Source organism: Chaetodon trifascialis, chromosome 12, assembly GCF_039877785.1.
Source record: "Chaetodon trifascialis isolate fChaTrf1 chromosome 12, fChaTrf1.hap1, whole genome shotgun sequence".
Lineage (NCBI taxonomy): Eukaryota > Metazoa > Chordata > Actinopteri > Chaetodontiformes > Chaetodontidae > Chaetodon > Chaetodon trifascialis.
Window position 1 is genome coordinate 27,097,366 of NC_092067.1, and position 27,500 is coordinate 27,124,865.

A 27,500-nucleotide genomic window follows, 5' to 3' on the forward strand; every position below is an offset into this window, starting at 1 on the left:
TGCTCACGATGTGGAGAAACTCAAAGGTCAAAAGTCACGACGCTAAAACTGAAATGTGTCGTCTCATTACGTAACGATGGACGGTGGACGATTTATTGCGACGCCACCGCGTCATCTTCATTTTCCAGTAAAAATCCAAACTAATGACTTTGGGATCAGCTGATAAAAGTCGTTCAGCGTCTGAAGTTCAAAGCTGCTGCTCGTTTTGTGTCTCTGAAAGCTGGTTTTCATTTGTTTTCAGTGAAACAGAAGTAACCTCTGATCTGAAGTCTGAACAATCGTCATGAGACAAGCTATGGAGGACGGTGAGACGCACGCACGCACGCGCACGCACGCACGCACGCACGCACGCACACACACACACGCACACACTCACCCTCGATGAGCTCCCTTTACAGCCTCACCCATGTGACCTTCACTGACTACATTCACTGTTTATCGTCTGTCTAAAATTAAGTCTGAAAGCTGAACCGGAGTCTAAATCCAGACCTGGGTTTAATTTCACTTTAATCGTATCTAAACCCTCGTTGGGATGTATTAGTGTCCTTCATCGGGGTCAGAGCTCCTCACTGATGTTAATCCTGTCTGGCCCAAACAAACTTCCAGCCTCAAACATCTGCTGTGACTGTTCAAACGTATTGATCCTTGATTATCGATGGTGGTGACGTTTATCAGATTTGACTTTTATAATGATGAAGTTCTCCCTTCGTTTGAGTGGAGTCTCTGTGACACACACCTGGAATGTGCCGTGCTGGAGGAAGTACTCCAGAAATACTGCACTCAAAACTTAAGTAAAAGTATGTGTAAGTGTTATCAGCAACATGTACTTGAACTGGTGGTGAGTGAAGTGTTCCTGTCAGAGTTTCTCTCTGCTGTCTGTGGATTCATGTTCCTGTGCATTCATGTGTTCATTCATGTTCCTGTGCATTCATGTGTTCATTCATGTTCCTGTGCATTCATGTGTTCATTCATGTTCCTGTGCATTCATGTGTTCATTCATGTTCCTGTGCATTCATGTGTTCATTCATGTTTCAGCTGGAGCTCATTGAGCTCCTTTACATCCTGTTGGCTGTGAGAACCACGTATCTCCATAAAGTCTGCCGAGCTCAGAAAAACAGGCTGTTTTCAGCTCAGTACTTCAGTAAAGTACAAGCATGATGAATTTGAACTTAAGTACTGTAATGGAGTAAATGTACTTAGTTACATTCCACCACTGTCTGAGGAGCAAGTCTTTCATGAGACACGTCATCACAGCACAGTTTCATTAAATCTTAATCCTGCTCAGCAAATGAAGACAAAGATTCAATCAAAGTCAGCAGCTTGAGGCTTCAAGACACACCGAGAACAGAGTTTGTTCGATGACCTGAGGGTGACGCTAGCTGCTGTTAGCAAAATTAAAAGGGTTTATCCTCTGTTTGTTTGTTTGTTTGTTCTGTTTTGGACATCTCAGGCTCCACATGTCAAACTCAGCTGTGCTTTGAGCTGAATACCAAAGTTAGCAAAGAGTTAACTGCTAACACTGGTCTTATAGTCACACCAACATGCTAGGGTTAGCATGCTAACTGCTAACACTGTTCTTATAGTCACATCAACATGCTAGGGTTAGCATGCTAACTGCTAACTCTGTTCTTATAGTCACACCAACATGCTAGGGTTAGCATGCTAACTGCTAACATTGTTCTTATAGTCACACCAACATGCTAGGGTTAGCATGCTAACTGCTAACACTGTTCTTATAGTCACACCAACATGCTAGGGTTAGCATGCTAACTGCTAACATTGTTCTTATAGTCACACAGGCATGCTAGGGTTAGCATGCTAACTGCTAACACTGTTCTTATAGTCATACCAGGGTTAGCATGCTAACTGCTAACACCGGTCTTATAGTCACACGGCCTGCTAGGGTTAGCATGCTAACTGCTAACACTGTTCTTATGGTCACACCAGCATACTAGAGTTAGAATGCTAACTGCTAACATTGTTCTTATAGTCACACCAACATGCTAGGGTTAGCATGCTAACTGCTAACACTGTTCTTATAGTCACACAGACATGCTACGGTTAGCATGCTAACTGCTAACACTGTTCTTACTGCCACACAGGCATGCTAGGATTAGCATGCTAACTGCTAACACTGCTCTTATTGTCACACCAACATTTGATTAGTTATTGAAAACAGCTCAGACACAGATGACACAAATGACGTGTGTGTGTGTGTGTGTGTGTGTGTGTGTGTGTGTGCGCGCAGGTGTCAGTGCGGTGCTGTCCAGTGTGGTGGAGGATGTCGGTCAAGCTGTCCACAGAAACGTTAGTGGTGCTCAGCTCCTTCATGAGCTGCTGAGGTCGCCATGGCTTCACGCTCTGCTGAAGGTACAACTCGACTCAACACACCTGCACAACCACACACACACACACACACACACACACACACACACACACCGTGTACATGTCCAGCTGTCCAGCTGTGATGTCATTTCCTGTTCTGTCTCTCCAGATTTATGAGTGCCTGTTGCGATTCCAGAGGTTCACACCCAGCCCCATTCTGCCCTACGCCTCAGGACTATCACATGAGGTTCACACACACACACACACACACACACACACACACACACACACACACACACACACACACACACACACAGAGACGTGAAACTGCTTGAAAAGACACTTTCTGAAGCTCCACCTCAGCACCACCTGCTGGTATTGATGCTGATATATGCTGCATGGCCTTTAACTGATGGTGCTGTGGATCAACCTGGACCTGCAGGAGCTGATGTTTCTCACTGAGTCTGTGTCTGTCTGTCCATCAGATCATGGCTGCAGTCCAGAAGGTCCACCGTCCCTCGGCTGAAGCTCGAGAGCTCTGCAGCCTCCTCAGCTCGCCACACATCCAGGTCTGCAGATGGTCAGGAGCTCTTGCGTATTTGATGCTCAGTTGTAACACCTGAACCCGTCTCTCTGTCTCTACCTGTCTCTCAGGCCCTGCTGTCTTCCCACGACAGCGTAGCCCAGTTTGACTACGGCCCCGTTTTACCTCCTCTGCCTGACGAGCTGCCTGAGGATGAGGAGGCCATGAGGATCGTTTGTCTGGTGAAGAACAACCAGCCGCTGGTGAGTTTTTAGTGCAGTTCAGCTTTATTCAAAGGTTTGGAAGCGATTCAAGTGTTCACTTAAAGCTCCAATGAGCAGAATGTGTGTGATTATGGTGTCACTTGTTCTGAAGGTGCAGGCCTTTATTTGCAGAAAGGTCTGTTTCTTCATCAGTCAGTGCAGAAACTTGACGGAGGGTGAAAGCCTTAAAGATACAAACTGTAAGTTTTAGGTTGGAGAAAAGATCTTCCTTTTGAAGCGTGAAGATTTCAGTTTCTTATCTTTTGCTCATGAAGAATGGAGAATTGCGTGTAGCGGAGGGTGGAGGAGTGATTCGTAGCCGTTGGAGCAGCCTTCATCGCTTCACGCTGGAGCGCCTCGTCCCTGCGAGGAGGTCACGGTCGAGGGAGGAGCTCAGAGCGACTGAAAGTGAAGCCAGGCCTTTGACCCTCCCCAGAGGAGGACAGTCACGCCCCTTCCTCCCTCGCTATGAGTCAACAGGAAGTTCCTGTTTGTGCCCACAAGCCGCAGAGCTTCGGAAGAAAGGGCTTAACCAATCAGCTCCCTCCGTCTTTAGTCCAGCCCCCTGCAATGGTAAGAGGAGGAGGACATGAAGACGGTCACCAATCATTCGTCCTTTTCTGAGTCTGTTTGATGACCTCAACCTGCTCATCCATCATGTTCATCTCATGATCTTCATCATCATCTCTGAATCCTCACCAAGTCAAAAACATCATCTTCATCTGTCTTTTTCACCCTCATCTTCATCATTCTCTCCCTTTTCCCATCGTTGTTCTTTATCTTTATTTCGCTCGTCTGATGTCACTAATTTTTTAATTTTTTGTCTTTTCTTCATCGAGACGGTTCCTCTGCTGGTGGGTGCAGCGATGACTATGCCTACCCTCCTCCTCCAGTCCCAGCCTACAGCTTTCCCAACTCCCCCGCCCTATACAGAAAGGGGGCTACAGGGGGGCACTCGAGGAACATCCCTACACCCGGCAGAACCCCCTCTTGGACTGAGATGAACCCTCTTAAAGCCCAGACGGCACCGTCTAGTCCTGCGAGCCGTCGCTCCACTCGGCCGCAGGGGGTGAGCACTCTCCCCACCCCCAGCAGGCAACAGCAGCGTCAAACTGGATGTCATGACAAACGGCAGGAAGAGCCTCCATGTCCCTTGATGATCCATTACTCCACCGCTCCTCATCACAATGGATGCCAGAACCTACCGAAACGGACACAAGGAAGACTCCATAAACGTCCTCAGTGTCCAGAGCTCAGCAAGCAGCGCAGCATGGACGAGCTCAGGTCCACCGTTCAGACGGCGGCCAATAGCTTTGAGCACGGCACTCAGGATGTTCGCCATCTTGGCCAGAAGATGAGGGCGGCGACAGGGATGATCACAGACAGCGTGGAAGAGAACGCCCAGGCGCTCAACCTGCTGGCAGAGGTGGTGGACAAGCTCCAGGGACTCATTGTGGCCAGTAATCACCCCGAGCCGTCACCTCCCCGCAGGCCAAAACACCACACTCCTCCTCCACCTCCTCCGAGGGTCTCCTCAATCTCTCCAAAAGTGGTCTGCAAACCTCCCACACCTTACCCCTGCCACCTCTCGTCCTCCTCTTCTTCTTGCTCCTCCTCCTCTTCGTCCACGTCTGTCAGTTCTTGTGCAGACGCTGTTGCGACGTCTCTGAGTCCTACACGAATGAACGGAGGCTCTAAAAGGACAGCGGTGAGCTTTGGTGCCACCCACAGGAGGAGTGGCTGTACTGACCAGGTGAGGCTCAACAATGGATCCGTCTCCAGAGCTCCTCTGGAGGACCGACAAGACGGCAACAGCACAGGATGTTTGGCAACCAAGAAGAAGAAGAAAAAATAGTCTGAAAACAAACGGCCTCCTCTCCTTTTCTGCCCTGGCTTTGAACATAGACTTTGACGCTGACTGAAATACCTTTAGTTCTTTGACTTTTTTAACCTAAGATGTAGAGCTCGGCCTGAAAGTGTGGACATAGACCAGCATTTGGACCCCAGCGAGTCTAAGGACCAGACATGCATGTTTGGCCGTGGTCCAGACCAGACTGATACCAGGTCTTTCATCTCTGGACTCGCACATGACGGGGAAAAGTGAAATATTTAAAGGTAGAGAGAAATTAAATTTTCTCAACCACCATGTCCCATTTCATCCAGCTGTCCTTCAGACTGTGTCCATCATCATCATCGTCATCTTTCATTCTTGGCAGCTCCTCTGGTCAGTCAGTCAGTCAGTCAGTCAGTCAGTCAGTCAGTCAGTCAGTATGTTAGTCTGAGACACAACAATCATCTGCTAGTTACTGCTAATGTAGCCGCTGATGGTTGTTGGAGTAACTGTCTGTCCATCCATCTGTCCGTTCGTCTGTCTGTCTGTCTGTCTGTCCGTCCGTCTGTCTGTCTGTCTGTCCATCCATCTGTCCGTTCGTCTGTCTGTCTGTCCGTCTGTCTGTCTGTCCGTCTGTCTGTCTGTCAGGGGGCAACTATAAGGAGGGATGAGGAGACAGGAGAGATCTACATCGCCAGGGTGATTCATGGAGGACTGGCTGACCGCAGCGGTGAGTGAGCTCTATTAGCTATGTGTGTGTGTGTGTGTGTGTGTGTGTGTGTGTGTGTGTGTGTGTGTGTGTGTGTGTGTGTGTGTGTGTGTGTGTGTGTGTGTGTGTGTGTGTGTGTGTGTGTGTGTTAATGCTTGCAGACAGCCCATAATATAAAGCACAACACCACAGACCCAAAGCGTTTTAACACGGTGACCATGTGCAGGATGATGAGTGTGTCTGTGTTCCAGGACTCCTCCATCCTGGTGATCTGTTAGTGGAGGTGAATGGAAACCCTGTGGTGGGTCTGGAGCCGGAGCAGGTCATCCAGATACTGGTGGGTCACCAGAGAGGGATGAAATCAATCAAAGTCACTCAGTGAACGATGATGTGGAGACGTGACGTGACAGAAGTGAACATACGTTTCATTTTCTCTTCACTATCTATCGTGAAGACGAGAAAACAGTTGGTGTTGGACTGACTTCACACTGTGTCTTCACCGTCTTTCTCGTCCTCTCAGATCAACTCTCACGGGACGATCCTCTTTAAAGTTATTCCAAACGCAGCTCAGAGCAACAGCAGCAACCTGAAGTCGGTAAGAAACGTCCACCGAACATGAAGACGGGTCACAGACTGTGTGTGTGTGTGTGTGTGTGTGTGTGTGTGTGTGTGTGTGTGTGTGTGTGTGTGTGTGTGTGTGTGTGTGTGTGTGGTTGAAATGTCCTTGTTGTTTCGTGGACGTTTCATTTGGATATTTCCTGTCCTGTCCTGTCTCTGATCTCTGTCTGTCAGGTGTACATGAGGGCGATGGTGGACTACTGCCCCCTGCAGGACTCGTCCATCCCCTGTCCGGATGCAGGAATGGCGTTCAGCAGAGGAGACCTGCTGGAGGTGGTGGACCAGTCGGACGGGCACTGGTGGCAGGCCAGGAAGCTGCCCAGCGCCGTGTCCTGCGCTGGTTTGATCCCCTCAGCCAGCATGCTGAAGAGGTGACGCTGAGCGTCAGCTCACTCAGATCTTCAGTCACCAGTTTAAGATGTGACGTTATGAACTTTCCATGAAGAAGAACCTGCAGCATTCACATCAAACCGCGATTCAACATGTTTTAAATGCTTCACAGCAACGCTCACCGTGTGCTGTGCCAGTTAAAGGCATTCAATGTGAAGCTGCAGCGGCGGGAGATGTTCCCTTTGCATCAGCAGCAACTTAACCAGGAACATGGTCTCAGACAGCCACCACAGAATACTGCAAATACAGAAATACTGCAATACTTTCATCAGCTCAGTCACCTCATTCAGTGACGAGATGAAAACTTTAAAATAGAACAAAGTATATAAAAGTCAGATATACAGATAAACACATGATGTCTGCAGACATGTCTGTTTTTGCTTCAGGTTGTTTGTAGCTGCAGTTCGCATGTTTTCATCATCTTCATCATCTTCATCATCTTGTTCTCTCCTGCAGTAAACAGAGGGAGCAGTGGTGGTGTCAGCCGCTCCAGGTTCATACCTGCATCAGACCCTGTGAGCACTCTTCATCACCATCACACACCTCCATCATGAGCTCAGACAGGCAGAATGAATGTGCTTCATCTGTGTGCTGACTGGTTGCTGAGGTTCAGGATCAGAGCAGGTTCATGAACATCTGAGCTTCTCATCTGTGGTCCATTTCAGACCTGAAGGACAACCAAACACAAACACTTCAGAAGTCACTGAAATAGCTTTAGTGCCTGCAGAGCAGAAATAAACAGAAGAGAGAGCAAGTAAAAAAGTATACAGGACACAGACTGTTCCAACACGCAGTACAAAAGTACACGATACACAACAAAAAGTACACGTACACGACAAAAAGTACGAGACAAGTAGCATCATGTAGTCACTGAAGAGAAAGAGGATCATAGAGACACACTGCTGCTGGCAGTATTCCTGTAATATTCTAGTATTAATATCTAGTATTCCAGTCGTATTCCTGCAGTATTCCTGCAGTGTTCCTGCAGTATTCCTGTAGTATTCCTGTAGTATTCCTGCAGTATTCCTGCAGTATTCCTGTAGTATTCCTGCAGTATTCCTGCAGTATTCCTGCAGTGTTCCTGTAGTATTCCTGCAGTATTCCTGCAGTGTTCCTGCAGTATTCCTGTAGTATTCCTGCAGTATTCCTGCAGTGTTCCTGTAGTATTCCTGTAGTATTCCTGCAGTGTTCCTGCAGTATTCCTGCAGTATTCCTGCAGTATTCCTGCAGTGTTCCTGCAGTATTCCTGTAGTATTCCTGCAGTATTCCTGCAGTGTTCCTGTAGTATTCCTGCAGTATTCCTGCAGTGTTTCTGTAGTATTCCTGTAGTATTCCTGCAGTATTCCTGCAGTATTCCTGTAGTATTCCTGCAGTATTCCTGCAGTGTTCCTGTAGTATTCCTGCAGTATTCCTGCAGTGTTCCTGTAGTATTCCTGCAGTATTCCTGCAGTATTCCTGCAGTGTTCCTGTAGTATTCCTGCAGTATTCCTGTAGTATTCCTGCAGTATTCCTGCAGTATTCCTGCAGTGTTCCTGTAGTATTCCTGCAGTATTCCTGCAGTATTCCTGCAGTATTCCTGTAGTATTCCTGCAGTGTTCCTGTAGTATTCCTGTAGTATTCCTGCAGTATTCCTGCAGTGTTCCTGCAGTATTCCTGCAGTGTTCCTGTAGTATTCCTGTAGTATTCCTGTAGTATTCCTGCAGTGTTCCTGTAGTATTCCTGTAGTATTCCTGTAGTATTCCTGTAGTATTCCTGCAGTGTTCCTGTAGTATTCCCGTAGTATTCCTGTAGTATTCCTGCAGTGTTCCTGTAGTATTCCTGTAGTATTCCTGTAGTATTCCTGTAGTATTCCTGCAGTGTTCCTGTAGTGTCGATCACTCAGTAGCCTGGGCTGCTCAGACTTCACTGCGGCTGTAGTTCCTGCTGTCTGCCTGCAGGGGGCAGCGTTCACCTCTAACAGCCTTTCTTTTCTCTCTGACCCTCAGTGAACCTGGCTGAGAACGGTGGGTCTCACAGCTGCTGCTTTCAGTCGTTTGATCGAGTAGTTTAGTGTCTGTGCTGTGACTGTTAGACGAGCGTCATGTGACTGTTAGACGAGCGTCATGTGACTGTGAGACGAGCGTCATGTGACTGTGAGACGAGTGTCATGTGACTGCAGGTGTGAGCAGGTGAATCAAAGCGTGCTCTGTTGATAATGTGTGTTACGTCATTTGCCGTTGAACAAAGTTTTCCACATCTTTAACTTTTTGAGCATCGAGCTGATGAAACAATGAAGTTAGTCTGAGCTGTGGAGGACGATCAGTGTCCTTTGAGTCAAAACTTTATTTATACTCACTGCTCTCTGACAGCATGAGACCTTTTGTCCACTCTGAAGTCTGTCTGTGTGAGACCAGCTCCAACTCTAAAAAATGTCTGTTCTGTCTGTTGCAGAGGACGATCGAACACAAGCAGATGACAAGCGTCTCCTGACAGGTAAAACCCACCTGACGCGGTGACAAATGTTCTGAAAGTAGTCCTCATCCATCAGTGGACGTGACGTCTGTCTCTCTCTTTCTTACCCAGATACATAAAATATTAAATACATGCCAAGGAAATACACATCAATGTGTGTTTCACTGTCACTCTTTGATATCAGGCGGTTTGAATGAAGGTGAACGTGTGAAGCAGCTGACTGACTGTGTTAATGTCTTCTTCTTCAGATGAGGCCGACTCTGACATCACTGATGGAATCTACCTGGGTAAGACAGCCAATCATGACGGAGTAGAAGAGATGAATGCATGAATATACTTTCAGCACTGCTTAGTATGTCAATGAAAGGATGAATTTAACTGAATAATACATAAATGGAACAATTAACATCAAAAGAAACCTAATTCTGTTTCTCAGCACAGCGATTAACGCAGTTAACGAAGCTCCAACATGTTGAAACGTTCACTGACTGATCTGATGAACACATGAATGTGCTCTTCTCTCTCTTCAGCTGGTTTCCGTCGAAGCTTCCGCCTCTGGAGGAGGACGTCCTACAGGAGGAGACGACAGTCCTGCACCTCCTGCTCACCCAACTGCAACGCTCTGTCCACCCCCTACGAGGAGGTGGCTTTGTACCAGCGCCCCCCGCAGGAGAACCATCGCCTCATCATCCTCATCGGTGAGAGGAAGGTTTGAATTACTGTCCGATCAGCTCTTAAAACATAAGGTCACGTCTCAGCTGGTAAAGACTGAAAACATCTGCAGCTCTGTCCAATCAGGAGCAATCGGCGATGTAAACAGGAAGTCACTGTAGCATTCCAAGCTAGCCTAAAAATGAGGCTAGAAGCTAAATCTCTGTAAGTGTAGACATGTGTTTCCTTTCTGTCTTCAGCAGCAGAGTTCATTCAGTTCATAATGAGGGAAATATCTGATGCTAAGCTAACTGCTAACAGATGGTATTTATTCATTGACTCACCTGTCTGCTTTACCTTTGGACAGGTGCTTCAGGAGTTGGAGTTAATGAACTGAGGAAAAGACTCATCAAGCTGAACCCTGCGACCTTCCAGGGACCCGTCCCTCGTATGTGTCCTCCAACACGCTCACTTAAGGCGTCTCCACATGTGTCAACATCAGATTTGTGTTTCACATGGCGGCAGGATGAACTCTACGCTGGCAGAAGACACAATAATAACGTTCAGAATCCAGATTTTGACGTCTGTTTTTAGTAAAAATGTGTTTGAATTAAAGAAAAGAAGCTAAAAGGAAAAAGCCTGAGAGTGCGTCTTGAACAAAAGACACATTCTTACATTTCCTGTGAAGAAATTATATAAAAGTGCAAACAAAGTCTGCAGCTATGTTAGCAACTCAAATGCTAACATCAAGATGCTAACTGTGACCAAGCATGCTAACATGCCTGTGTTCTGCAGGTATCATGAGTTTTGCATCTTAGCATGCTAACATTAGCTAATTAGCTGTAAACTCAGAGTCCAGCTCTGAGAAGTCTCTAATCTAACGTGAAGCAGCTGATCTGATCCGTTTTCAATGAGCGGCATCTGTGAATAATTACACACCAGTTTTGATTGGCTGTCGCCCTGTTCCTCCAGACACCACTCGTCCAATCAGAGCAGGGGAGCAGACAGGAAGGGAGTACCACTTTGTCACCAAGGAGCTGTTTGAGTACATGGTCTGTAACCACAGGTGGGCTCCTCCTCCTTCTGCCACCTGTTTGTGTGACATTGATTCCATTTGAAATAATCTGTGTGATTATTTTAGATGATTTTCACGACGATTAGAATTTAACTTTGCTTAGTTAACTGTACTGGACTTCATTATTTCTAACTTTTACTGTTATTTGATCTGTGTGCATGCGTGTGTGTGTGTGTGTGTGTGTGTGTGTGTGTGTGTGTGTGTGTGTGTGTGTGTGTTCAGGTTTGTGGAGTATGGGGAGTCTAGGGGCCACCTGTATGGGACCAGCACTGATGCCATTGACGAGGTGTTAAAACGAGGTCGGATGTGCATCATCGATGTTGAACCACATGTGAGTGTCACTCAGAGTCCACTCAGGTTGATTCCTCCTGCTGCTCCTGCTGCTCCTGGTCCTCCTGCTGCTCCTCGTCCTCCTGCTGCTCCTGGTCCTCCTGCTGCTCCTCGTCCTCCTGCTGACGTTTCTTCATTTTGTCCTTTTGAAGGCTTTGACTCAGTGATTAGTCTCAGATGTGTTTCTTTGTGTTGGCAGAGCATCCAGTCTCTGAGGACGAGGAAGCTGAAGCCCTACGTGATCTTCATCAAAGCTCCGAGTCCAGAGAGGCTGAGACAGACACGCAGAGACGCCCGAATCGTCACCAACTACAGCGTCAACAGAGCGTTCACGGTAAGAGCTCAGACTAACAGCACCAACAAACAGCAGAGAGAAATATGCACAACACGCTGAGAGTGAGCCTCAGGTTCTCCTCCTGCAGGAGGACGACTTCGTGGAGCTGGAGGAGGTGTCGCGGCTGATGGAGGTGAAGTACAGGCATTTTTTCGACAGCGTGCTGGTGAACGACGACCTGCAGGACGCCTGCATGCAGCTCTGCTCCATCATCCAGGAGGCGCAGGACGAACCACAGTGGATCCCTGTGAGCTGGAGCCGGGCGCAGGAGTAGAGGAAGAGGAGGGGAGGAGGAGAGGAAGAACAGGAGGAACGAAGAAGTGTGAGCTGGACTAATGCAAGAAAAAAGAAGGAGAAGTGTTGAATAAAAGTGGACGACACTGAGTGAAATATAAAGATCAGATGAAAGAGGATGGAGAAGAGGAGAAGATGAAGAACAGAAGGATAAACGTGGAGACAAATGAGAGGAGAAGGAGCAGAAGAGGAGAAGAAGGATGTCGCAACATGACGGAGATGAGGAGTCGAGAGACTGTGGAGATCTCACAGGTCCAGTGTGCAGGATTTAGTGGCATCTAGTGGTGAGTTTGCAGATTGCAACCAGCTGAAAATCCCTCACCTCTACGGTGGAGTCAGTTTTTGGTTTGTCCCTGCAGGGCATCTGTAGAAACGCTCTGTAGATTTAAAGACTCACGCTAAGCTAACAGAATCAGAATCACAAACAACTCTTATTTTCACAGATGAAATAGAACTATGGACGATTCATTTCTGCCCATAGACCCTCTAAATCCTCCACACTGGATCTTTAACTCATGTTCTGCTTTTGTGGATAAAAATATTTCTTTAATTTAACCTCACTGGCTGAGTTGAACCAGTCAGAATCAAAGCAGAACACTCGCTAACTGAGCTCTGTTTTTGTTTCCTCTCAGTGTTAGCAGGATAGCATGCTAATGCTAAGTTCCAACTAAATGCTGTGAAAGCGATGCTAGCAGAGCTAGCATTGCACCAACTGATGGAACACTTTCTCTCATTTTCTGTTAAGAGCTGCACTTTGAAGTTAGCATCTTTAAGACTTTCATGACATTGTGTCGATGCTGTTCGTGGTCTCCTTCGTCAGGAAGAGGAGCTGAACAGGTTTCCAGTCTGTAGATGAAGGTGGCCTGAGGAGGAAGCAGACCTTCATCCTTCCAGCATTCTGTCTTTAAATAAAGGTTATATCCTACAAACAGTCTCACTTTCCCTCAGTCGTCATGTTTCCGTCACGTTCACAGTTTACTGCTGAAATTCAATTTGTGTTCAACTTCACGCTGAAGCGACAGAGAAACGCACAAATCTGCTGTTCGCATTCACATTCAATTCGGTTTCAATTCACATTCATTCAAATTAAATTCAGATTCAGGCTCAGACTCAGACTCAGATTCAGATTCAGACTCAGACTCAGATTCAGGCTCAGACTCAGACTCAGATTCAGATTCAGACTCAGATTCAGGCTCAGACTCAGACTCAGACTCAGATTCAGACTCAGATTCAGATTCAGATTCAGACTCAGACTCAGACTCAGATTCAGACTCAGACTCAGACTCAGGCTCAGGCTCAGACTCAGACTCAGATTCAGACTCAGACTCAGATTCAGATTCAGACTCAGACTCAGATTCAGACTCAGACTCAGATTCAGACTCAGACTCAGATTCAGATTCAGACTCAGACTCAGACTCAGGCGCAGGCTCAGACTCAGACTCAGATTCAGACTCAGACTCAGATTCAGATTCAGACTCAGATTCAGACTCAGATTCAGACTCAGACTCAGATTCAGATTCAGACTCAGATTCAGATTCAGACTCAGACTCAGATTCAGATTCAGACTCAGATTCAGATTCAGATTCAGATTCAGATTCAGATTCAGACTCAGATTCAGACTCAGATTCAGATTCAGACTCAGATTCAGATTCAGATTCAGACTCAGACTCAGATTCAGATTCAGACTCAGATTCAGATTCAGATTCAGATTCAGACTCAGATTCAGATTCAGATTCAGATTCAGACTCAGATTCAGATTCAGATTCAGATTCAGATTCAGACTCAGATTCAGATTCAGACTCAGATTCAGACTCAGATTCAGACTCAGATTTGCTATCAGCCTCTCTTTTCCTGTCCACTGTCCTGCAGCTGTCTCACAGCTGGATGAAGGTACTGCTAATGCTGACACATCAAAAGACTTCAACAGGACAAACATGACGAGTCCTTCAGGAGACGGATCAGAGAGAGGAAAGAAGAGCAGGCTGATGTTTTCAGTTCTTAAAATGTGAATATTTGCTGTTTCTGTGACAAACATGTTATATTTCACCTCTTTTTTATCTGATGTGAACTGAAGTGGAAGAATAACGTGACAGAGCACAGGGTGAGGGTAACATCATCATCATCATGATTGTCTGCTGTCTGCTGCTCAGCAGGAAGTCAACTGAGGCTTTTTACGGCTTTTACTCTGGAAATGATGTGATGAGAGCGAGTCGGAGCAGATAACGATGAGCTGAAGGTCACTGCAAAGCTCCTGAAGCTGAAAGAAGCTTCAGCTTCAGCTTCAGCTGATGGTTCTCTACCAGAGACACCGACACACAGTCACTTCACACGCTTTTATTACCAGAACATCAGCCACAGCTGCTTTAATATATTACTTGAGTAAATGTACTTAGTTACTCTCCTCCTCTGCGGCGAATGACAGTTTGACGGCACTGCTGACACAAAGCTCTTAAACTCCAGTCGGATAGTTTGAGGTTTGCATACTAATGTTTGTTTTTCTGAAGTCAGCGAGCACATATGTGTGTTAATTGGGGATCAGAGTACAACCATGTGGCTGCATGTGTCTTCTTCTCCTGCAAAGGTTGCTCCAAACCAGCCCTCTGTTTGTCAGGTTAATCCTCTGCAGGACAGATGCAGCTCAGCCGATTTAACTGGAGGATTAGTGTCCTCTCTCTGCACCGTTCAGCTTTACGGTCATCTACACTAAGAGCACAGAGAGGCGCTCACTGCGGCCCAGCAGGACGCACAAGACGCCGAGTGGACGGCGAGTGGACGGCGAGTGGACGCCGAAAGCCTCAGACCTGCTTCATCGTGTCTGACCTGCAAACCAAAACACACACGAGTTAAATTAAAGGTTTTCCTCCAGAATGTAAAAGCCTTTTTAAAAGCTCTTCATTTCCTTCATGTCAGAAGCAGAAAGTGGAAGTAGAGCAGACTCTGTGTGTGTGTGTGTGTGTGTCTGTGTGTGTGTGTGTGTGTGTGTGTGTGTGTGTGTGTGTGTGTGTGTCTGTGTGTGTGTGCATCTGTGTGTCTGTGTGTGTCCGTGTGTGTGTGTGTGTCTGTGTGTGTGTGTGTGTGTGTGTGTGTGTGTGTGTCTGTGTGTGTGTGTGTGTGTGTGTGTGTGTGTCTGTGTGTCTGTGTGTGTGTCTGTGTGTGTGTCTGTGTGTGTGTATGTGTGTGTGTGTGTCTGTGTGTGTGTGTGTGTGTATGTGTGTGTGTGTGTGTGCGTGTGTGTGTGTGTGTGTATGTGTGTGTCTGTGTGTGTGTCTGTGTGTGTGCGTGTGTGTGTGTACGTGTGTGTGTGTGTGTGTGTGTGTGTGTGTGTGTGTCTGTGTGTGTCTGTGTGTGTGCGTGTGTGTGTCTGTGTGTGTCCGTATGTGTGTGTGTGTCTGTGTGTGTGTGTGTGTGTGTGTGTGTGTGTGTGTGTGTGTGTGTGTGTGTGTGTGTGTGTGTGCATGCGTGTGTGTCTGTGTGTGTGTGTGTGTGCGTGTGTGTGTCTGTGTGTGTGTGTGCGTGTTGAGACGTGAATGAGGACGCAGCTCTCACTTTGATGAAGACGGAGCTGTTGTGGCTGTGTGGACTGACGGAGGAGAGAGGAGTCTGACCTGAAGGGGGCGCTGGGAGGAGGCGTTAGCATCCACAGCCACTGTGCAGGCCGGCAGATGACATCACAGCTGATCAACCAACCACTAAGCTGCCAGAGGGTTCTGTCAGGGCTCAGCACACGACCCACCTGCCGCTGTAAACCCCGGGACGAGTCTCAATGCTGCGATGAGCCTCCTCCCTCCTCTGTCTCTCCTCTCTGCTCCACCTCACCTCCTCACTGTGGATTCAAACTTTACATTTAAAGATTCAAAGTCCTGCAGTCGTCTCACATCCAACATCCGGGACTAAACGAGGACAGAAGACGCGCATAAAGAGAAGGAGGGGGAGTTTTTCTATTGAGACTCACCCTAAGACACTTTCCCTACAGCCTGATAAGATCAGAGACAGAAGGGAAGACAGTGACTGTCTCCAGTGTTTCCTCTTCAGACCGAGTCAGCCGCACAGGTGAGCACCGATACTTCACTCGAATACACCTGGAAATACCTGTAAGGACGTGTGTGTGGAGAAAGAGTTCCTGTTTCATGAGATCATCCCTTAAAAAGCGTTCAGCCGCATTAACAGAGTGAAGGTAGCAGTTCAGCAGCGTGAGACGTTTGACTCCCGTGTGTCTCCTGTGGTTTGTGTCCTGTTCCTGTTGGACTGTGATCATAGTTTCTCTAATGCGTTAGCGAAGAGAAGATGTATGAAAGTGTTTTTAACATTTGACCTTTAATCATCCTCTGGGTCCTGGTGCTGAGCACAGCTCTCATGCACTGCTCTGAACACTCAGTGTTCAACACTCAGTCTCTGCAGTCATTAAAGAACATCCTTTGGCCAAGCTTTGGTTAAAGTTTGGTTAAAGTTTGGCTAAGCTTTGGTGAAGGTTTGGACATGAAAACAACTTGATTTGGCTGAAGGAAGCAGCGGTTTTGTTTGGTTCAGTTTAGCGTGTGGCTCATCATGAACACATGTTAAAAGAAACGTGCAGCTCAATGCCAGTGCTGGAGGAGCAGCTGGGGAGGTGCAGGGAGTTAGCAGGAGTTAGCAGGGGTTAGCAGGGGTTAGCAGGAGTTTGCAGGTGTTAGCAGGGGTTAGCAGGAGTTAGCAGGGGTTAGCAGGAGTTAGCAGGAGAAGCAGGAGTTAGCAGGAGTTAGCAGGAGTTTGCAGAAGTTAGCAGGAGTTGGCAGGAATTAGCAGGGGTTAGCAGGAGTTAGCAGGGGTTAGCAGAAGTTAGCAGGAGTTAGCAGGGGTTAGCAGAAGTTAGCAGGAGTTGGCAGGAATTAGCAGGGGTTAGCAGGAGTTAGCAGGGGTTGGCAGAAGTTAGCAGGAGTTAGCAGGAGTTAGCAGGGGTTAGCAGGAGTTAGCAGGTGTTGGCAGGAGTTAGCAGGAGTTAGCCGAAGTTAGCAGGAGTTAGCAGGGGTTAGCAGGAGTTAGCAGGAGTTAGGAGTTAGCCGAAGTTAGCAGGAGTTAGCAGGGGTTAGCAGGAATTAGCAGGTGTTGGCAGGAGTTAGCAGGAGTTGGCAGGAGTTAGCCGAAGTTAGCAGGAGTTAGCAGGGGTTAGCAGGAGTTAGGAGTTAGCAGGAGTTAGCCGAAGTTAGCAGGAGTTAGCAGGGGTTAGCAGGAGTTGGCAGGAGTTAGCAGGGGTTAGCAGGAGTTAGCAGGAGCAGGGCTGAGGCTGCACAGCTCAGTGTTGCTGGCTGCAGACTGAACTAGATGTTCACATGGACTGTCTGCTGTCCCTGAACTTACGTGACTGGAGGCTGTACAGAACACGTGACCGTAAAACGACTCCATGGTCGTTGCCATGGTTACAATAGTACAATAAGCCTGCCATTGGCCATAACAGGTTGGCCCTTCACATATCTGTGTGCTACTGTTTTCAAAAGCCTCATCATGACAACAGCCTGTGAGCTAACGTGCGACATGCTAATCTCTGCTGAGAACGACAGGCTACCTAGCCGCTAACACTACGAACATGAACGAGTTAGCAGCCGGGCTGACCTCCCCATGTGAAGATGTTCCACCAGCATGAGTTTCCTCAGCGCTGTTTCAATGGGCGCCATCGCTGCATTACAGGCCGCACACTGTCAAAGACGGCTCTGATTGGTTGAACGAAATGTGTCCCTCTGTGGACACAATGATAACCATGTGGTGAAGGTTTGGGTTGATTGTGTTGAGCACACTCGTCCGTCCACCCTGAACCTGACTTTGTCACTTGAAGGCAGCAGATGTGTTCTGGCGCTGTGGTTTGACAGCAGGTGATCAGAAATGGAGGAGGGCACCAGGTAACGTCTGTCTCTGTTCAGCGATGGTCTCTGCTGTCAGAAGTCCTTCACCTGTCTCCGGCTGGACCCAGTGACCTTTCACCTGTTTCACTTTGTGTCTTTAATATCTAATAGAGTCAAAGTTTGCTCGTCCTCACACACCTCATGCATGTTCACCTTCTGACAAATACTATGGTTTTATTTAGTCCCGCCCTCACACGCTGTGCACTGTAATTGGCTGAAGAAGACACACCCACTGCCCAAAGAGAGTCCAGGCAGAGACACGACACCAACACTCAGTCCATACATCATGTTTTAGGACTCTGCCTTCAAGTACGTTTAAATACTCAAACTTCTGTACTTTTACTGAAGTAAAACTTTGAATGCAGGGCTGCTACTCGCAGTATTTTTGACTGAAGCGACTGAAGACCTAGAAAAACTGCAGTGAACGACATGCCAACGCAGAACGAGTCTTAACGTTGTCTTTGTGTTTCCTGAAGCTTTGTCGCACCACCTGTCCCCAAAGCTCAGGCTGATCCAATTATCTCCAGCGGGCGTTACCACCTGACCACCTGGATCCTCGTCAAACGCTCGTTAACTGACCTCAGTGAAAACTTCCAATCCTGCGTTAAAGAACCTCGACGTTGACTTCATTTCCTTAACGGTCGTTCTGAACTGTTGATCCTCTTACAGAGAAAAGCCAGAATGCCGACGGTCAAGAGCAAGAAGAAGAAGCCAAAGAAGGAGGTCAACGATGGCGAGGAGCAGGGAGACGGTAAGAGGCTGGACCTGCAGCTCCACCACGCCCTGACCTCCTCCTCCTCACCCGACTGTGTTCTTTGCAGTGGGGCTGGAGGTGGAGATGGAGCAAGTGACCAACAGAGACCCTTTGACCCCAGAGCCGCAGGATCCAGCACCACAGAAGAAGAAGAAAAAGAAGAGGGCGCCTACTATGGGTAACACAACCCTGTGTCTGCAGACAGAGAGACAGACAGGCAGAGAGACAGACAGGAAGAGAGAGAGAGACAGGCAGAGAGAGAGACAGAGAGAGAGACAGAGAGACAGACAGGCAGACAGACAGAGAGACAGACAGGCAGAGAGAGAGACAGAGAGACAGGCAGACAGAGAGACAGACAGACAGACAGACAGACAGACAGACAGACAGACAGACAGACAGACAGAGAGAGAGACAGAGAGACAGACAGAGAGACAGGCAGACAGAGAGACAGACAGGAAGAGAGAGAGAGAGAAACAGAGAGACAGACAGAGAGACAGACAGACAGACAGACAGACAGACAGACAGACAGACAGACAGACAGACAGACAGGCAGACAGAGAGACAGACCGGAAGAGAGAGAGAGAGAGATAGAGAGAGACAGACAGACAGACAGACAGACAGACAGACAGACAGACAGACAGACAGACAGGCAGGCAGGCAGAGCTGAATGGACGCAGCACATGACCACGTGGTCACAAGTGTCACCGGTTTGATTCCAGTCTGTGACATTTGTCACATGTCAAATTCTCTGTCTCTCTTTCCTGTCTGTCTCTCACCTGTCACTGTCCAATAAAGACAGACAAAGTGAGCAGAGACAGCCATCAGGTCTCTGGATCCCATGAGATCCATTGTTTTCTCCTCTTCTGTCTCTGTTAACACGAGACAGTGTCAGTCAAAGTGTCTCCGCTGTCTTTCTTCATACCAAACCACGTTTGAAGCCTCCATGTTTCATTGGTCAGATCAGGACACAGAACACGCTGACATGCCAAACGGAGACGTGGGCGAGCCGGTCGTGGACGGAGAGGACATGACTGTGGCTGTAACCAGAAAGACGAAAAGGAAGAGGTGAGCACCAGCAACCGAGTCCATGACCTGAAACCACAGGGACGGACAAACTGCTGACCTGAAGACGGCGCTCGAGGAAACGTCACATGACCACTAACGAAGCCGCGTGACGTCTGAACCAGACATGGCTGACACCTAACATCTTACCACTCACAGGAAGGCGAAGGCGACGGAGCACTACAGCAACGACCTGGGCGCCGAAGACAACGACATCGTCACGGACGCCCAGTCCCCCATCCCCCAGCATGCCCTGTTCTCCGCCCCCCACGGACACAGCCAGCCGGCCGGCAGAGTGTTTGTGGAGAGGAACCGTGAGTGACACACTGACACACCGACACACACACACACTGACACACACACACACACACACACACTGACACACTGACACACACACACACACACACTGACACACACACACACACACACTGACACACTGACACACACACACACACACACACACTGACACACTGACACACACACACACACACACACACACACTGACACACTGACACACTGACACACTGACACACACACACACACACACACTGACACACACACACACACACACTGACACACTGACACACACACACACACACACACACACACGCACACACACACACACTGACACACACACACTGACACACTGACACACACACACTGACACACACACACACACCGACACACACACACACTGACACACACACACACACTGACACACACACACTGACACACACACACTGACACACTGACACACACACACACTGACACACACACACACTGACACACCGACACACACACACACACACACACACACACACACACACACACACACACGCACACACACACCGACACACACACACACACTGACACACACACACACACACACACACACCGACACACACACACACACACACACACACACACACACTGACACACACACTGACACACTGACACACACACACACACTGACACACACACACACACACACACACACTGACACACACTGACACACACACACACGCTGACACACACACACACTGACACACACACACACGCTGACACACACACACACACACACCGACACACACACACACACTGACACACACACACACACCGACACACACACACACACACCGACACACACACACACACACACCCACACACACACACTGACACACACACACACACACACACACCGACACACACACACACACACACACACACACACACACTGACACACACACACACTTGACTCCAGATGAACTTGAATGAATCGGTGCCCGTCGGTCACTGAAGACATGAGTCGTGATATGAAGCTTTGATCACTGAGAGCAATGATGGAGATTTTATTTCACACTGTGTGTGTGTGTGTGTGTGTGTGTGTGTGTGTGTGTGTGTGTGTGTTCAGGGCGTTTCCAGGCAGACCGAGTTGAACAGCTGCGACACTCTGAGCTGATGGACGACTACCTGGACCCCAGACAGATCTGGACCACCAGAGATGTCGCTATGAGGGTCCACAGTGGCTTCAGGTCTGTGCGCACACACACACACACGCACACACACACTTTTTCTTAAATGACTATTCCCTGGTTCCCTGGTTTTCAGTTTCAACAGTCCAGCCAATCAGAAGTCAGTGTTTGCTGGCGGTGGTTTGACTCCTGCTGTCTTTCCTGCTGTCCTGTGGTGCGTTCGCTGTCCCTCTGCAGGGTGGTCGGTCTCTTCTCTCACGGCTTCCTGGCCGGCTACGCGGTGTGGAACATCATCGTTGTGTACGTGTTGGCGGGCGACCAGATGACCACGCTGCCCAACCTGCTGCAGCAGTACCACCTGCTGGCCTACCCGGCCCAGAGTCTGCTCTACCTGCTGCTGGCCATCAGCACCGTGTCTGCCTTCGACAGGTCAGCGGCTCATCAAAGGCCGTAGGGCCCGTGTCTGCGTACCTGTACTGATCCCCACCAATCACAGAGCTGGATTAAACAGTGTGTGTCACCTGCAGGGTGAACCTGGCCAAGGCCTCCATGGCGCTGAGAGGCTTCCTCACTCTGGACCCTGCTGCTCTGGCTTCTTTCTGTAAGTCACACCAAGGCAGAGCGGTGAGGATGAGGAGGATGATGAGGATGATGAGGATGGGGATGATGAGGATGAGGATGGGGATGGGGTAGGGGATGGGGATGGGGATGAGGATGATGAGGATGAGGATGGGGATGGGGTAGGGGATGGGGATGGGGATGAGGATGATGAGGATGAGGATGAGGATGAGGATGAGGATGAGGACGAGGATGATGATGAGGATGATGAGGATGAGTCTTTTCCTGCTGTACTTAGTTCCTTTACAGATGAAGATTTTCACACACAAACATTTGAAGAGTTTGTAAAATCAAACGTTTTGTCAGAAATTAAACAGTTTGTAGAAGAACGGCTGAAAGGATCAGCTGATTAATCGACGAGCTGATGGACAGAACGATTGATCATCTGCTCTGATGAAGGTCATCTTTCCTGTCAAAGCTTTGATGGTTGATCTTCTGAAACTTGCTGCTTTTCCTCTGAGTGATGTGAATCGTTGAAAGGCGCTGTGATAAACAGACTCGTGAAGCTGTCGGGTAACTCTTTCAGTGTGTTTTCGAGCTCCTGAGCACTGTGTTGGGGCTTAGTTCTCTTGAGAAGCTCTGAATCCTTCTGTCTGTCTTCAGTGTACTTCATAGCCCTGATCCTGTCCCTCAGTCAGCAAATGACCAGCGATCGCATCAACCTCTACCCCACAGCCAACGAGACGCTCTGGTGAGAACCGCCTCGGCTCCGTTCTGCAGATCTCTGCCGTGTTCTGTCGTACTGACCGTTTCCTCCTGCAGGCCTCCGGGTTCGGAGCAGCAGATCTTGCGGCCGTGGATCGTGGTGAACCTGGTGGTGGCGCTGCTGGTGGGCCTGGCCTGGGCCGTCGTCTCCACGCGGCCGGACATCGACTACACAGAGGGTGGGTGGACGTTTTAGGATGTGTTCTCCCTTCAGGTTAAACAGGGTTCAGGGTTGAACTGAAGACTCAGACTAACTAAATCAGCTGAGGTTCATTCTGTAGATGTCCTCCTCACAGGGACTGTCTGAGAGCATGGACCGTGTTCGTCTAGAGGACACTTTACAGAGACACTTACAACACAAGTAAAAAGATAGAGACGATGTTGAAACTATGTCCTAAGTGTCCTCGTAGCTCCGAGGAATCAAAGGCTGCCGTGTCTTCAGCTGGAGTCTGACTTCAGAAACAGACGCTGACAGTTCCTGCAGGTTCTTCATGAGCAAATGTTTATTAATGGGAGACATTAATCAGCATTAATCACACCATCAGGGTTCACAAGAAAACATGAGAGGAAAGATTCAACTGTGTCACAAGAATCTGCTCAAGTTAAACAGTAAAGATCTGACGAGGAGAGCAGGAAGTCCCGAGGAGGTCGGAACGTCATCAGCGCTTCACGTGAAGAACGAGTTGACGGAGAGACCAGCTTCAGCAGGAGGTCTGCCAGGACTGACGTGGTCTGTCCTCTCGGTACCAGGGAGAAGCCTTGTTTCAGCATTTTGAAGGTCTGCAGGGCTCGTATTCACACAGCCGAGACGTTCACCTGCCATCAAAACGAGCTCTCAACACGAGTCCACTGAATCATTCGTAGCGTTCTTCTAAAGCACAAGGCAGCAGCTGACTGAGCGTGAGCGCTTCAGGGACTCAGGAGTCCTCTGGACCTCCAGCTTCTGTCAGACTGAGCAGCTAAAAAACACCTGGACGGCTTCAGTGTGTGAGACCAACATCTCAGGCCTGATCCAGATCTCCGCTAGAGATCCATCAACCCTCTGCTGATGACACACGTTACGTCCAGATGTCCGTCCTGTGGATGCACATTAAGCTGAAGAAGATGTTCAACCATCCAGCACCGACATCCTCAGCACCGGTCGTGTGTTTCACTCAGTGCCAAGGCAAAGTGTGTGTGTCTGTTCATGTCAGTGTCAGTCACGATTGCCTCCACCAGGTGGAGCCAAAGTCAGTGAGTCCCGCACACAGCGACTATGCTGAGGTCAGGTGAGCTTCAAGTGTGCTCCAAACTAGTTGTACAAATGACACACACACGCACACTTGCATGGGATGTGTGTGTGTGTGTGTGTGTGTGTGTGTGTGTGTGTGTGTGTGTCGGTGTGTGTGTGTGTGTGTGTGTGTCAGTGTGTGTGTGGTTTCCATAGCAACAGGCTGGTCTGCCTCTCTTTGCAGAGTTCCTGATGACGATGGAGGTGGAGGGGTACCCGAGAGGGGACGAGGCTCTGGACGCTCCTGCCTGAAGCCTCCTCTTGTTCACGTCATGTGTGTTTTTGTACAACATGTGATCTAGCACTTTGTTTCCTGAGTGTGTTTTTCTAAATAAACGATTACAGTAAATGTACAGTAAAGGCGTGTTTTTTACACCTTTGACCACAGGGTGGCGCCGCTGCTGTGAGAACCAATCAGCTGAGGACATTAAGGTAACTGCAGGTGTCTGTATTTCACTTCAAGTCCACATTAAAGATGAAATGATTTCAGTGATCATTCAGCCTCAGACTGAGGTTCAACTGCAGAGTGAGGCTCCGATCAAAGTCCCACATTTAGGCAAATCTCTAATGAACTTTGGTGGCTTGTTGTAGGCAGACATGCAGGAAGACGCACCTGCAGGACACGTGACTAAAGGAAACCAGGTGTGGGAGGAGTTTTAAAAAGGGTGTCATTATTAGTGTCAGGTCTGTCCCCGGATGACCTTATTCACACCCCGCAGTCGCTTTTTACCGGTGGTCGCTTTACGAGGTTCACCTGAACGCTCCATTGATCTGATGGGCAGGAATGTCTCGTGATAATTACACGTTTTTCCTCATAATTGACTGTGTCTTTAATGAAAGTAACACGCTTCTCCTTATTTTTGCTTAAGTCGGTGTAATTTTTCTGCCTTCGTGCTCCTCTTCTGTTAAAAGTCGCATCTCAGAGGTGTGACGGAAAACTCCCACTTTTCCCAGCCATCCAGTCATAGTCATGATATTTCCCACAGGCATGGAATGCAGCAGAATGCATCCAGTCAGCGCGCGCCGCGGCCGTTAGAGTAGTACAACCATGTAAAGATGGCGGAGTTACAGATGCTGCTGGAGGAGGAAATTCCTGCGGGACGGAGAGCTTTACTGGACAGTTTCACCAACCTGGAAAGAGTAGCGGAGTACTGCGAAAGCAACTATGTCCAGGTACACGCTAGTATTTAAACACCAGGTGTAGGAGTCACGTGAAGTGACAGGTCGGTTTGATGTTAGCAGGGAGTGGGCGGTTTGGAGTGCGGAGTGATGCGTGACAGCACCAACCTCCGTTATGTTCCCGATAGTTTTTGTATGAAAGATAAAATCAAAGTTGATGAAATGTGAAGGCCGGCCTGTCCGCTGACTGAAGAGCTCCGGCCTCACGCTTCATTCGGCTTCCAAATGTCCACCGAACACGTCTGTTTTTACGAAAATTCAACTTTTCAAAGTGGTTCAGTTCAGTGTGCCGCGCGGAGAGGAGACGTGACTGCTGGCATTCCTCACGGAATCCAGTTCTTTGGTTTTAAGAGTCTGATTTTCACTTCATTGTCTTTTAATTTGTGTTTTTAATTAAAGCCGAATGAAAGATCAGTCCGTGTTTATACGTTAAATGTCTGACAGCACCTTCTAGAAGCTGTGTGACGATTGCGGACGGCCAGGGAATCATTGCGTGGATGATTTTCAACGGGAGTCTGGCGCGACGCTTGATCCCGTTCAGACTAACAAGCACCGTGTTGATGAGAAAAAGGCGAAAGATAATGTGAACCATTAACCATCGATAGGAAAGGTTTGCCCGGAAAGCATTAGTTTTTCTAAAGTTATTATTAGTTATTATTCTTGTTATTGTGAGGACTCTGTGAACATTATGGTCTACATGCTCATATTAACACTACACTGATCTAAATCTGGTTTCACACTTCTCACTGTGCTGGTGTGGTTGTGTTCCTGCCATGCTAAATATTGGCTTTTGGAGGAAAATATAAGTACCGATTATTAAAGATGAATTAAATGTGAGCATTTGAAGACAAAGAATGTCTTTAAATATATTTAATGTAAAAGAATCCAAACATGATGTGTGAAAGGTTACGTTTTCAGGTCCAAAATGGCTGTGAGAGACTGGCTGTGGCTCTCCTCAGCTTGACAAGAGGCTCTGTTTACTATCGTACTGCACAGAAAAGCAGCAGATTTCTCAGTCAGGTGATCACATTCAGTATTTTGGCTTGAGAATTGATTAATCAGTCATCAGAATCGTTGTTGATGCTCTTTGATGAACAAGACTTTATGTTTCTTATTTACATCTGATACGACTGGACTGTGTGTGTGTGTGTGTGTGTGTGTGTGTGTGTGTGTGTGTGTGTGTGTGTGTGTGTGCGCGAGCGTGGGCAGGCAGGATTGTTATGGACACCTGTTCTGCCTCAGTTGGCTCTAAATATACACCTGTTCATCCATTTTATATTCATCACATTTCTGTAGCTCTTTGTGTGTGTGTGTGTGTGTGTGTGTGTGTGTGTGTGTGTGTGTGTGAGAGAGAGAGAGAGAATGTGTGAGTCTGTCTTGTTAATTGACAGATACACACACACACACACACACACACACACACACACACACACACACACACACACACAGATCCTTTGCTTCCACTGCAGTGAGTGATGAAGTTGTCAGTCTGTGAGCGGTCACCTCTTCCTCCCTGCAGTGACTCCTCGTCTTCACCCTCTCTCTGCTCCATCGTCTGTTTGACTTCCTGTCTGCATGCGGCCTCTCAGGCTCAGCTCGGCGCCCTCTGGATGGCCCACATTTGCCGCCAGCAGATGATGTGAGCTGTTACATAATCCCGTCGTGTTGTTGATCTTGTTTTGTGGGCTAAATATTTAGGATTGACCCGGGTTAAGCCTGTGTGGCCCTGCGTGGCCCTCTGTGGCCCTGCGTGGCCCTGCGTGGCCCTCTGTGGTCCTGCGTGGCCCTCTGTGGCCCTGCGTGGCCCTGTGTGGCCCTGCGTGGCCCTCTGTGGCCCTGCGTGGCCCTCTGTGGCCCTGCGTGGCCCTCTGTGGCCCTGCGTGGCCCTGCGTGGTCCTCTGTGGCCCTGCGTGGCCCTGCGTGGCCCTGCGTGGCCCTGCGTGGCCCTGCGTGGCCCTCTGTGGCCCTGCGTGGCCCTGCGTGGCCCTGCGTGGCCCTCTGTGGTCCTCTGTGGCCCTCTGTGGTCCTGTGTGGCCCCCCTGGTTGAACCTAAGAGCTGTGCTGCGTTCAGCTCTAACTTCAGGTGAAAGGGTGTGACTGTGAGAACTGATCTGGACGCATTTTGAGCTTAGATGAAAGTGATGATGAGTCACTGTGACGCTCACAGTCGCCATCTTGGCAGCGCCTGACTCCATCAAACTCAGGGCTGATCCAAAAATGGGCACTTCTGCTGTAAAGTTATGTGTCTTAATGTGGAGGTCTATGGGGAGTGACTCACTTCTGGTGGCTGTTTGAGGAACTGCAGTTTGTGGATCTTGAGCACTGGCGTCGTGTGTCAGATTGCTGCTTGTTCAGATACTGAGGTTTGTTAAGCTACAGCTAACGACGTTAGCAAATAGCATTCAGGTAGCAGCTGCTCATGTCCAGCCTTCACTGGTGAAGCTTTCTTATTTTGTCTTTGCACTTTGTTTTTTGTGTCCTCACTTCAAATGAGAGGACTGGCTTCGCTTCATGAATGGCTCTTTATACGCTTTCAATGACTGATTGATTATTGATTATTGGTGATGTTAATGTTCGATTGGAAACCTTGAAAGTTCAATTCAAACCAACAGTGATTCAGACTGAAGCAGGAGAACGAGCATGTGCAGATCACCCCCAACACACACACACACACACACACACACAGCTGGTCCTGGTTAGCTGTTAGCAGAGGTTCTCGTAACGTAACTCGACCTCCTGCTGCTCATTGAAAACACATGGTTCATCTGCAGGA

The 27,500-nt window shown here is 48.5% G+C and overlaps 4 protein-coding genes across 6 annotated transcripts in view; all 4 read left to right on the top strand.

The window, feature by feature from the left end:
- Positions 1-274: 274 nt before the first annotated feature.
- On the top strand, positions 275-12,162 carry LOC139339948 (MAGUK p55 subfamily member 4-like). Its single transcript, XM_070975412.1, has 19 exons — positions 275-305; positions 2,249-2,370; positions 2,495-2,572; positions 2,811-2,894; positions 2,980-3,111; positions 5,591-5,672; positions 5,903-5,988; positions 6,172-6,246; positions 6,444-6,640; positions 7,116-7,234; positions 8,645-8,662; positions 9,090-9,131; positions 9,359-9,397; positions 9,641-9,808; positions 10,129-10,209; positions 10,734-10,827; positions 11,059-11,167; positions 11,366-11,500; positions 11,589-12,162. Exons 1-19 carry the CDS (start codon positions 284-286, stop codon positions 11,772-11,774), a joined length of 1,869 nt encoding a protein of 622 aa, XP_070831513.1. The 5' UTR covers positions 275-283; the 3' UTR covers positions 11,775-12,162.
- LOC139340758 (serine/arginine repetitive matrix protein 1-like) lies at positions 3,255-5,112 on the top strand. The gene is made up of 2 exons (XM_070976717.1): positions 3,255-3,684; positions 3,951-5,112. The coding sequence occupies exons 1-2, from the start codon at positions 3,381-3,383 to the stop codon at positions 4,964-4,966; spliced, it is 1,320 nt and encodes a 439-aa protein (XP_070832818.1). The 5' UTR covers positions 3,255-3,380; the 3' UTR covers positions 4,967-5,112.
- A 3,210-nt stretch (positions 12,163-15,372) lies between the features above and the next one.
- On the top strand, positions 15,373-23,831 carry LOC139340338 (transmembrane protein 237A-like). Its single transcript, XM_070976116.1, has 11 exons — positions 15,373-15,844; positions 18,337-18,418; positions 18,489-18,599; positions 19,381-19,486; positions 19,643-19,797; positions 20,895-21,015; positions 21,193-21,384; positions 21,483-21,556; positions 22,177-22,264; positions 22,336-22,457; positions 23,733-23,831. The coding sequence occupies exons 2-11, from the start codon at positions 18,349-18,351 to the stop codon at positions 23,798-23,800; spliced, it is 1,107 nt and encodes a 368-aa protein (XP_070832217.1). The 5' UTR covers positions 15,373-15,844; positions 18,337-18,348; the 3' UTR covers positions 23,801-23,831.
- Positions 23,832-24,546: 715 nt separating this feature from the next.
- Positions 24,547-27,500, top strand: part of LOC139340405 (abl interactor 2-like) — a 21,834-nt gene continuing 18,880 nt past the window's right edge. The window contains exon 1 of one of the 3 annotated variants that reach the window (XM_070976213.1): positions 24,547-24,721. In XM_070976213.1, coding sequence (XP_070832314.1) covers positions 24,605-24,721 — 117 coding nt within the window. In that variant the 5' untranslated portion in view covers positions 24,547-24,604. The remainder of the gene's footprint in view (positions 24,722-27,500) is intronic. The other 2 variants (XM_070976212.1, XM_070976211.1) reach the window with 2 other exon arrangements.